Genomic DNA, 12,361 nt, shown 5'->3' on the forward strand with positions numbered 1-12,361 from the left:
GGCTCTCAACATTTGGGAAACTCCAAGGGTTTTAGGAGCTCTGTGCAGAAATGGGGACAAAGACCAAGTACATATATTTCTTATTATAAACCACAATATCGCAAGCATCAAGAAAGACGTGGTGAAAACGAGAGATGACCTATATTCAGACAGAGAACAGCGCTGTCTGAAATCCTGAGGCTCCCTGAATTAAGTTAAAAATCCTCCCTCCCAGGGGATCTATGTATATGTATAGTTGATTCAGTTTACTGTATAGTATAAACTAACCCAATATTATAAAGCAACCATACTCCGATAAAAAAAAAAATTCCCCCTCCCAAATTAAGTTTTCTTATGATGATTATATCGCTTGTGAAAAGATGACCACCACCAAAATGTACAAAACGTGAGCAAATGATTACATGGGAGACCTCCTCCTCCTAGATGCTGTTTTTCTCGATTTGCAAAATCATCTAAAAGGTGGTCTGGAAAGATAATCAGTTCAGAGTCAGGAAAGGTAAGACAAGAGAGTGATGGTGTAGATAAAAGTAAATTCAGAACAGACGGAAGCAAGGGTAGGTTTTTAGGAAACACCTTTAGTAAGCATCATGGTTGGCGGTTTTAGTAACCGTCATGGTGTGCGGTCAGCAGAGAAGGATGGGCCCTTGGACACAGGGCTCCCAGTTTGAACAGGAATGAGCACCTGTGGTCCTCCTACATCACCCCCTGCGGACATCACCCAGGCTGACTAAGGATTCAGTCGTTGTCACAGGTAAAAATACTGGAGGGGAATTTCTAATCATAGCGTCAGCCCAGAAACCATGAAAGTTAAACAACAAAACAATTTACAACAAGAAAAAAAAAATTAACCCCTTGACTCATTCTGGCAAAAAAGTACTTTCTCTAAGACCAGAAGTCACAAGAATTCTGGGGACCAATGGTGGAAGATGAAACAAGTGATTATGTCCCTAATATACAGAAAAGCTTCTCCTGAATCATCACCTCCCCTCCGCAACACACACAGATAAGTGTCCCCAGAGAACACCAACCAACAATTCGCACAAGTTGTCACATTCACAAAGGGAAATTAGATTTCAAACGGAACCACAAAGGGAAACCGGGTGATTCAGGAGAGGTGGGTTTTGATGGCCTGCTGACGAAGATGTAATTACAGCTGGTGTTGGCTGGATGCTGGGGCCCAGTTGTAACTGTTAATTCATATTTGTCAGAATCTGAGTTCCACGGGTGGCCCCAAAATGCTGCACTGAGGAGAGCCCAATGGTGGAGAACTCACGGCAATCACTGTCATTTATGGCATCCACCCTCCCCTCCAGGGCTCTGGCGATCATCGTTTCTAATCTCTGCAACCCCGTGGTGAGGAAGAAATGAATATGCTCCACCCGCCAAGACTGTGGAAGCCAATCAGCACCTCCCACTGAAAGGTGACAGTCAGAGGAAAGAAAGACGTAATCCTAACAAGAAGCCAGACACTGCCCTGTAAACATACCATCTTACTGCTAACGGGAAAAAAAATGCAGAGTTAAATGAGACCACATATGGTCTAGGGGCAAAACACTAGAACATTATCAGCAGAAATGTGTTGTGGGAATTTGGGTACCAGATTTTAAATGTGCATAGCCTCTAGATAAACAAACTCCTTTTTAAGAATTTATCCTAAAGAAATAATCACACAGAAGATCTAAACAGATATGTCTCCAAAGAAGACATACAGATGGCCAGTAGGCACATGAAAAGATGCTCAACATCACTAATTATTAGAGAAATGCAAATCAAAACCACAATGAGGTATCACCTCGCACCCGTCAGAATGGCCATCATTAGAAAGTCTACAAAAAATACATGCTGGAGAGGGTGTGGAGAAGAGGGAACTCTCCTGCACTGTTGGTGGGAATGTAAATTGGTGCAGCCACTACGGAGAACAGTACGCGGGTTCCTTAAAAAACTAAAAGTAGAGCTACCATGTGATCCAGCAATCCCATATATCTGGAGAAAACTCTAATTCAAAAAGATACCTGCACCCCAATGTTCACTGCAGCACTATTTACAATAGCCAAGACATGGGAGCAACCTAAGTGTCCATCGACAGTTGAACGGATAACAAAGATGTGGTACATATACACAATGGAATACTACTCAGCCATAAAAAAAGAAATAATGCCATTTGCAGCAACATGGATGCAACTAGAGATTATCATACTAAGTGAAGTAAGGCAGACAAAGACACATACCATATGATATCACTTATATGTGGAATCTAATTTTTTTTTAAAGATACAAATGAACTTATTTATGAAACAGAAACAGACATAGGTAACTCATAGTTACCAAGGGGAAAAGGGGTGGGGTATAAATTGGGAGTTTGGGATTAGCAGATACACACTACTATACATAAAATAGATAATCAACAAGGACCTACTGTATAGCACAGGGAACTATATTCACTATCTTGTAATAACCTATAATGGAAAAGAATCTGAAAAAGAATATATCTCTCTCTATATATATAAAATATATATATATAACTGAATCACTTTGCTATACACCTGAAACTAACACAACGTTGTAAATCAACTACACTTCAATAAAAAGCAAAAAAAAATACAAAAATAAAAAACAATATTTTTTAAAGAAAGACAAGAAATAATCACAGAAACACCAATGTGTGTAGGGGCATGGGGCCTCCTTGGGCAGGTAGGTAATTTCACCCCTAGGCTTCCAGTGTGGACAGTAAAATAACGACAACCATGGTCTTTATGGACCCCACCGGGTTACTTGGGGATCAAATGTATATAAAGGAATTATTTTTAGGTTGTATCTCACACAGAGGGCGACGGACAGGATGTTAATTTTTCTTATGATTATTGCACTTATCAGGGTAAAACGGATAACAACCTAACTGCACCAGAAAGGAAGTTTGATCAAGAAACAGATACCCCAAAGGGCAATACAGGGGGAGAGGATTCAGAGGTACAGACTATTAGGCATAAAATAAGCTCCAAGGATAGAGTGTACAACACCGGGAATATAGCTGATATTTTCTAATAACTATAAATGGAGTTGAACGTTAAAAAAAAACAACCCAGAGACCCCTGCATACTAGATTGTCAGGGCTCACTCTACGTGGGCAAAATGGGGCAGGAGGGACACCAAAACAGAAACACGGGGAACCTTTAATCGGAGGGATTCGGGGGGCCTGGCATTCATCATTTCTCACTTGGGCATCATTTGAGCCATGGCCGTGGCGGCAGGCACATGTCACCAAGCCTTCTGTGTGTCCCCACCTCCTACTTGCTGGCCTCACCCCCTGTGTCTGGTTCACGTGTACTGTGAGAGCCCCCCCTTCCCCCCGGCATTCAGCCATGGCTGTGCTGTGCCCTGGGTGCCCGGTGCCCCGTGGGGAGGGGTCTGCTGAGGTTCAGTGGGACCCAGATGAGTCCTCCAAGCGGCCTTTGGTGGGACTGGGGCTGACATGTCCACACGGCTGTATATAATATAAATAGAGAACCAACAAGGCCCTACCGTAGAGCACAGGGAAGTCTACCCACTATCTTACAGTAACCTATAATGTGTGTATGGATACATGGATGGACCTAGAGATTGTCATACGGAGTGAAGTAAGTCAGACAGAGACAAATATCGTGTGGTATCACTTATGTGCAATCAAAAAAAAGTGACACAAACGAACTTAATTACAAAACAGAAACAGACTGACAGGCTTAGAGAAGGAACTTATAGTTATGGGCGGAAGGGTCGGGGGGAGGGATGGATTGGGAGTTTGGGACTGACATGTCCACACGGCTGTATATAAAATAGACAACCAACAAGGCCCTACTGTAGAGCACAGGGAAGTCTACCCACTATCTCACAGTAACCTATAATGTCATGGATGGACCTAGAGATTGTCATACGGAGCGAAGTAAGTCAGTCAGAGACAAATATCGTGTGGTAACACTTATATATGTGCAATCAAAAAAAATGGCACACATGAACTTAATTACAAAATAGAAACAGACTGACAGGCTTAGAGAAGGAACTTATGGTTATGGGGGGAAGGGTCGGGGGGAGGGATGGATTGGGAGTTTGGGGTTAGCAGATGCAAACCCTCACAGGTAGAATGGATAACCCACAAGGACCTGCCGAAGGGCACAGGGAACTCTACTGAGTATTCTGTAACAACCGAAATGGGAACAGAATCTGAGAAAGAGTGGACACATGTATACGCATAACTGAATCGCCGTGCTGTACCCCTGAAACTCACACCGCATGGTTCATCAACTGTACGCCGACAGAAAATAAAAAGTCAAAGAGAAGAGCTGTCCAAGGAGACACCACGCACAGGGCCTCACAGACACAAGCCGGCAGCACACACGATTATTCCCGAATCGGAGGGAGACTGGAGGGGAAGATACACGGCTTTCACTTCTAGACGCAGACGGGTGTCCTTCCAACGCCCTTCAAGAGCGCGCAAACCAGGGCCAGGGAGAGACCAGAAGGACAACCCCAGATGCCGCCTGTTCTTTCAAGACACGACCCTCTGAGACCCATCAGCCCCGGGTCAGACACGCTCGCGTGACCAGGGTCTTTGGGAGCAAAAGCAAGCCCGCCGCCGGCCTCTGACCGAAATCGACTTTTCTCCTTTCGAACAACAACAAGAGCAAAAAAAACGCCGACACCCGCGTGGATACACAGGGGAGGGTTCTGCCTCGGTGCTGCTAATCTCGGCAATGGGACCACGGGCTCCCAGGCCACGAGGATGCTCATCATCCTGAGGACCCCCCCCCGCCCCGGGCACGAGCACAGAAAGCCCAGCCGCTTCGGGAAGGTGAAACCGAACTCTGCACACGTGGGCTCGCAGCGCACAAGCCACGGCGACACACCCGACCGTCGCAGCCTTACCTTGAATAAGCACCAGCCGAACAGCTTCTTAATGAGCCGTGTGCCCCAGAAGACGTGTCTATACAGGTCGGTGTCCACCACGCCGGGGTCGGCCACGTTGGCGGTCACGGGGCTGCCCGTGGCCTCCAGCAGCGCCTGCAGGTGGTACGTGAAGAGCACCAGGGCCAGCTTGCTCTGGGCGTACGCCGCGTGCGCCGAGTAGCTCTTGCTGCAGAAGCAAAGCGGGAGAGGGTGTGAAACGCGGACATGTGGCCCCGAGTCTCCCCTCGCCCGGCCGGGAGGCAATCTCCAGCTACAGGCTGAGGGCAGCTACACACGCACCTGAGTTCAAGTGTGTTACGAGAATTCTTTCCATCTCTGAGAACTGACTGCGTTTTTCTCTCCTCCAAATGCTCAGCGCTTGGGAAACAGGCCCTGACGTGTGTCCTGCTCGCATGCAGCCTGTCTATTTTGGCTTCCTATCGTTGCAGATTATGTTATGGGGGGCACAACATGTTGACAGCCGGGGATGCCTTTCGGGCAAAACACATCGTTTCTCATTCGTTAGGGATTAGTCACTTTCTTCAGGCCCATAGTTCCTTTTCCTGAATTTTATGGGATATGAATACAGCCCCACCTGAGTTCCTTCTTCCGGTGGGATGTGCCCCATATTCTATGTTACTTTCACTCTTTCAACCTCAGAGGTGTCTCCTAAGTTGGGAGAAAATCCATCCATGGAATTCACCCTCGTGGGAGTTTCACACAGTCAAAGATGAAAAGAAAGAAATCAGAGTCATCGCGTGAAACGCAGAAAAAAACACTCTTTGGAATTCAATGGACAAAGGCTCTTCCTAAATAAGAATTAAAATTTGCAATAAATGGGGACTTCCCTGGTGGCGCAGTGGTTAAGAATCCACCTGCCAACGCAGGGACCACGGGTTTGAGCTCTGGTCCAGGAAGATCCCACATGTCGCGGAGCAACTAAGCCCGCGCGCCACAACTACTGAGCCTGTGCTCTAGAGCCCGCGAGCCCCAACTACTGAGCCCGCGTGCCACAACTACTGAAGCCCCTAGAGCCTGTGCTCCGCAACAAGAGAAGCCACCGCAATGAGAAGCCCGTGCACCGCAACAAAGAGTAGACCCACTCGCCGCAACTAGAGAAAGCCTGCGTGCAGCAACAAAGACCCAACGCAGCCAGAAAAAAAAAAAACAGATTGCAATAAATGAACTAAATTGACTAAATGATTCAGAAAAGTGAATTGAGAAAACGTGACCAAGGAAAGCACAGAAGGGGAAAAAAATAATAAAAGGAAAAGGTAAATATTAGAACGTAGAAAACAGTACAAGAAAGGGTATCAGAGAAATCAAGCCTCGTATGCTTAGTTGCCGAGTGAGACTTACTGAAAAACCTCAGTTCTGTAAATGGCACACATGGGCGCTTGTCCCTTCCTATGTGACAACTACATCAACCCCTTTTCAGACTGGGTCCCGCCTCCTGCTGTTTCCTGGGTAGCATCTTTCTTCCTCATCAGCATGTCCCCACGGTGTGCCCATCACACAGCCCCTCGTCACAAGAGGCCACAGGCAAACCCTGAGGTTTGGCCTCGGGTCCATGCAGTTTAAGCTGGAAAATAAACCCCAAGTCCTTTGTCTTAAAGATGACTCAGAACAAGTCAGCCAAGGGTGACACCTGACAAGCTTGCCGCAGGGCGTTGGCCAAAGGAATTCCAAACAGATCTTTTGTTGGAGGGAGGAATTAAGACAAAAATATAGCGCAGTTCTGAGCACAGATGCCCTCCCCTGATCCAAGACAACCTCCCAATTATCATCAAGATACTTGTTTTTGGCAGATCCCTCCTGTCTCTTCCCCCCAGAAGAGGAGAGAGCTCCAGGAAAGAGGGAGTTATTAAGTGGGGGGAGAGAAAGGCTGAACTTTCACCTTGGAATTGGGCCATTCTGACACGTGCACGCGTTTGCTCCTGAATTACCAGGGCTGTCTGGGAGGGAACAGGAATCCTGAATTTAGAAAGAAGAGAGGGAACCATAAATGTGCAGATTCCTCAAGGGTAAATTGACGAGTGATGTAACTATGGTTTTCTACGGTAGCATGGAGAAGAGAGAACGGAAATTCTCTAAATATACTATGTGGGGGGGAAAGTCAATACATTACTCTACAGGAGGAAAAAAAATCAAGAGTACAAGTAATTTCAGGAGAGGTTCCCTGGTGGATTTAAAGATAAATAAACATCCACAGTAGAACTGGAAAAGAATCAAAGCCGATACACAAGAGGACATGATTCCCCATGAAAGTGTATAAATAAAGCCCCGAGGAATGGCAGAGACAATTGGTGTTTAAAACAATGAAGAGACTGTTGCAATTTTAACAGACAGAAGGCAGCTGAAAGGGAGAATCAATCCACAAACTTAAGCAGAGGTAAAAGAAATTCATGAAATGTCTGCATGGCTTGATTCGAAACATGAGATTTTTAATACGTTGCTTTTGTAATGAATGGTGTCAAAAGGTAGACCAGAAACCATAAAAATATATCTTTGTTTTCAATAAATAACAATCTATGGATGTAACTACTTTGTAACTAACTTGAAAGTCAATCTGAAACAAAAGTAGAGACAGTCTTGTGGTAGCCTTTCTGTCGGGGAGGAAAAACTTTTCTCCTGTACTTTTGTGTTCCGTACCTGAGGCCTGCAAATTAAACCACCACGTGTCAGATTAAAGAAAGAAGTATACCAATTTTACTTCTAATTTTACATGTATGGGGAACTTCATAGAAAAGAAGAGAAAACCCCAAAGAGTTGGGAAGTCCTCATTTCTCACAAGTTTCTGCTTTTAGTCAGATAAGGGAGGCTCCAGAAAGGCATACGTCTGCGTCTATTGCTTCTCAAGAAGCTCAAAATAACCTGTATGTCAAAGTGGCATATTTTGAGTTGGCATATTCAGACCCCCATCACTTTCTCTACCTTACAGACAAGAGAAGGAAAGGTGAAGAATGATATTTTGAACACAACATATGCAAACCTGTGTACTGAATCAAAGACTCGATAATCCTCAAAGGGCTTCTTGATTAAAAACTAGGAAAACATCACTCAGAGATGGGAAATCCTATCCTAAATTGAAGCAGCTTGGCTTTCTGGTTGGGAAGAGGACACTGGATTTTTTGACACCTGTGTTTCATGTAAACAGTATGTGACATTTACAAGATTGAGGACTGTACTTAGTCTGCAACTGGCATTGATCTGACAGCCTATCTACACCCATTGAAGTAATTACACTGAGCCACCTGAGACCAGGTGCTAAGTGCACATGGTCAGCTAGTGCCCCCATGCTCAGCAAGATGCCAGGAATGTAGCAGGTCATACATTTCCGCTAAGCAAATGAGGTTTTCAAGTTCTCATCAAAGACAAAATTACTATTGCCTATGACAATAAATGCACACCCACATATTTCTACTTTTTAAAATATACACACGTAAAACCTACATTTTAATAAAGTATTGTAAGGGGGAAAATCTTTTCCCTCTATCCTCTTAGGTTCTGTCCTGGGGCCTGCAAATCAAACTGCTAAAAGACAGTTTAACAAGAGAAAACAGTGTTAATTACATACATACATATAGGAATTCCCAAAATGATGTGATTCAACGAGGTGGCCAGATGATGGAGGCTTATATACCATCTTAGGGTAAACAAAGGAAAAGGGGTTTTGGGATTCTGGGTGGAGGAGGCAAGTTATGGGAAAGGAAGAAATGTGTGTATATAAATAAGGACTGTCTTGTTATGCAAATAAGAGTCTCTCGGGTGAAAAGAGTCATCTCCAGGAGTAGCTCTCTTCCTGGAATGGAGACATTACTACAAATGGAAAATCCCTGGATAAATGTAAATTTCCTTTACAAAACAGTAAATTGATACTTTATTTTTTAGACAATTGGGGGCGGGGCGGGGGGGAGTAAAGAGCGTTTCCTGGGTCTGCTTGTTCTCAATTGCCTTTAGCTCAAAAGATCCCATGTATCAAAGAGGTACATTTGGAGCTGGCATGTTCTGGTCCCCTTCAGTAGGACCAAAGGTATACCTTGGGAGAACTTTTTAAGGATAATATTAATTTTTCATTATTATAAAAGAAATATATATGGGTTGTAAAAAAATTACAAAGCTCAAAGAAGAATTGAAAATCAATTCCATAGTGATTTCACAGTGTTCTTCCCCACCAAGAAATGGCCATCGATCACACTGCATGAGTGTGTATATGTATTTGTATATACACATATAACACATATATGTATATGTGTGTATACATATGTGTATACACACACATATGTATATATACTCATATATACATATATGTGTGCATCTATATGTGTGTATATATACTCATATATACATAGATGTACCTGTGTCTACATACTCATATATATACTCATATATATGTATATGTCTATATATATATACTCATATATACGTATATGTGTGTCTATATATGTGCCTATATATATACTCATATATATGTACATGTGTCTATATGTGTCTATATATATACTCATATATACATATATGTGTCTCTATGTGTGTGTATACATATTCATATATACATATATGTTTGTGTCTGTCTATATATATATACCCATATACGTATTTGTGTGTGTGTGTATATATATACATGTTTGTGTGTGCGCGTGTGTGTGTGTGTGTGTGTATATATATTCCATCCTACCTTAAAGATGGCTTTTCTCACTGGCTTTCCACCATCTTTGACCTACACCGTATTAATCCATATGCTTTCTACTCAGCGCCACTGATTTTTTAACTACTTCCACACCAGTGGTCAAGGTCCCTTCTGAGCACTGCTCTCCACTGCCCACAAGTAAACTATCGCCCACCTGTCCTAGAAAACCATTTTGCATTATTTTAAGTGTCTCACGAGGAGTCCATTTCCTGAACTCCCTCAATCCCATGAGAAATCGTGCCTATGACTATGGGATTTATAAGACAATATCTTGAAAACCATTAATTCACTGAGCTTTCCTGTTGAAGGAAAACCCCAGTGAAACACACGTGACCCTGAATGTGGATATGATTAAGGGTATCTGACGTCTGTGTTTTCGGCGTATTACAGAAAACATTATTCCCCTCTTGCTGTTGGAGATCAGAAAAAAACAACCGGCCTGGACAGTTTATGATAAGAAACGAGCTCTTCATTGATTACCTTGATGGACATCGTGCCGTGTATGTGTGTGTGTGTGCCGTGTGTGTGTGTGTGTGATGGCTCAGTCCCACTCCAGTAAGACAACTGGCTGTGTGATGTTCACTTCATATGAGTAAGTCCCATTTGTTTCCCTTAAAAGTTCAATTCTGAGACAGTAACACATCAGCACATGGCAGACACAATTATGGAAACTCCACGTACTACCCATAACCTAGTTTCCAATTGGCGCGTTTTGGATGCTGGTCGAGCCCGAAAACGATCGGTCTGCAAGTAGGACCCATATCCAGTACGTCGGTAAGTAAAGAATCCCTCAGCTCCAAACTGAAGTTTTCCCTTGACAAGACAAACAACTGCCTTGCATTCTGCCTTGGTGTCCTAGGTTTAACATGACGGAGGAAGATGGAAAGAGAGACCACCCACCAGGACCTCTGAAAATATCGTGAGCTAAGAGGAGCCTCTGTCCTTCCACGAAGGGAAGTCGGCAGAGACAGCCCGGGATGTGGCAGGGCCACCTGTGAATTCCAGCCTCATCCAAACACCTGCTCGAGTTGGTCATAGAAGCACGGCAAGGGTGCCGGCTGCCTGCAAGGGGTCCCAGGACACAAAATGAACATGCTAAATGTTTAGTGAAAACCGCATCAATGCAGGACAGCATGTTTATAACATGACATCTCACCACAGAGGTGCCACAACCAACGATATACGAGGATGTGAAGACGTACTTATGAATAAAATAGTGAAAAACTGCCCCAAAGTTAAATAAGTTTGGGAAACTCAAACCAAGACGGCTATTTTCACAAGACAGGGCCGTGCCTATAACGTGTCAATGATTATTGTGTCTCCAAAGCAAGGTCAGGCTGAAATAACGTGAGCCTTAAAAGGTTAAGGATCTATCCATTGGGGAGGGACCAATGGCGCGTGCTGTGGGCTGAATTGTTTCCCCCCTCTTCCCATAACAGAAGACCCCAGGACCTCAGAATAGGACCTTCCTTGGAAATAGGGTCTTTACAGAGGTGATCAAGTTAAAATGAGGTTGTTTGGGTGGGCTACAATCCAATATGACTCGTGCCATACAGCAAACTCCAGAGGCTGGAGAGAAGCCTGGAAGAGACTGAGCCTGGGTGGGTTCCTCCCAGGGCCTCCACGAGGGACCCACCCTGCCTAACCAGCCAACCTTATGTTGGACTTCCAGTCTCCAGGACTGTAAGACAGTAACTTTCTGTTGTTCTAAGGTACCCAAATTTCTGGTCCTTTGTCACGGCCGCCCCAGGAAACTCATACAGTAACCACTGTTTTACAAAAGCAACAGTGACTTGGGAATTGGCGGTCCAGTGGTTAGGACTTGGCACTTGCACTGCCGTGGCCTGGGTGTGATCCCTGGTCAGGGAACTAAGATCCCGCAAGCCACACGGCGTGGCCAAAAAAAAAAAAGTTACTTGGTACAAACCATGAAAACGTGGACTTCGCTGGTTTGCTCCACTGAAGAATAGAGGAGAGAGAAAGCCAATAAAAACAAGGAGCCTTTTCTACGTTCAGAGGAAGTAAGCCCATAAGATGTAAGTTTCTTGGGGGGAGAGGAAGCCATGAGGACAGTGTGCTTGTGAGGAACCCTATGAAAGTCCACTCTGAGCCCTGGTCTGTAGCTGGACCTTTGTGGACGGAGCCACAAGACCCAGGGACGCGCAGCACTTGTACCCAAAGAAGCACCTCCGTTGGTGACACAGGACGTAGCCACTCCTGCATCCAGAGGGTTCTGTTAACTTCGCCACTAAGAGCAAATCTTAATCTCTTGATCTCTTCCGAGGTCAAGAGTCAAGATGGGGGACTCGCTTCGGTTTGGGTCCGAGGAGAGGAGGTAGGAGGGTACCATTTTCTTTCTTTCTGTAGCCGAGGGCAGCCCAGGAAAGAGCTGCCTGCATTAAGAGGGAAGGGTCCAAGGATAAGCAGGAGGAGCTGCCCCCAGGAGAGATGCAGAGGGGTCTTCCCGGGCGGTCACCCTCAGGGCTGGCGCGAAGCTGGGGCACCTCTGACGAGACCCCCGCAGAGGGTCCCTTGGGTCCCGAGGTGCCCATGGGCGCAGGAGGCTGAGCACGGAGACAAGTCAGGGTGCAGGGTGGGTAGTGGGCAGACCCATCTCCCGGACACCACGGCGCATCACCTACAGAATGCCTTGCCCACATCTGTGCCCCTGACGGTTCATTTCACGTGTCCACGCTCAAGTGTTTGGTCCAGTGCCAGCCTAGATGGTGCCAGGAAGGTATTTTTCAGAGGAGA

The 12,361-nt window shown here is 45.1% G+C and overlaps 1 protein-coding gene across 1 annotated transcript in view; it reads right to left on the minus strand.

Annotated features, from left to right (window-relative positions):
- The window catches only part of LOC133082259 (dehydrogenase/reductase SDR family member on chromosome X-like), a 188,831-nt gene that overhangs the window by 17,384 nt on the left and 159,086 nt on the right, over positions 1-12,361 (minus strand). The window contains exon 6 of the mRNA XM_061178786.1: positions 4,897-5,104. Within this exon, the coding sequence (XP_061034769.1) occupies positions 4,897-5,104 (208 nt within the window). The remainder of the gene's footprint in view (positions 1-4,896; positions 5,105-12,361) is intronic.

Source organism: Eubalaena glacialis, chromosome X, assembly GCF_028564815.1.
Source record: "Eubalaena glacialis isolate mEubGla1 chromosome X, mEubGla1.1.hap2.+ XY, whole genome shotgun sequence".
NCBI classification, from domain to species: domain Eukaryota; kingdom Metazoa; phylum Chordata; class Mammalia; order Artiodactyla; family Balaenidae; genus Eubalaena; species Eubalaena glacialis.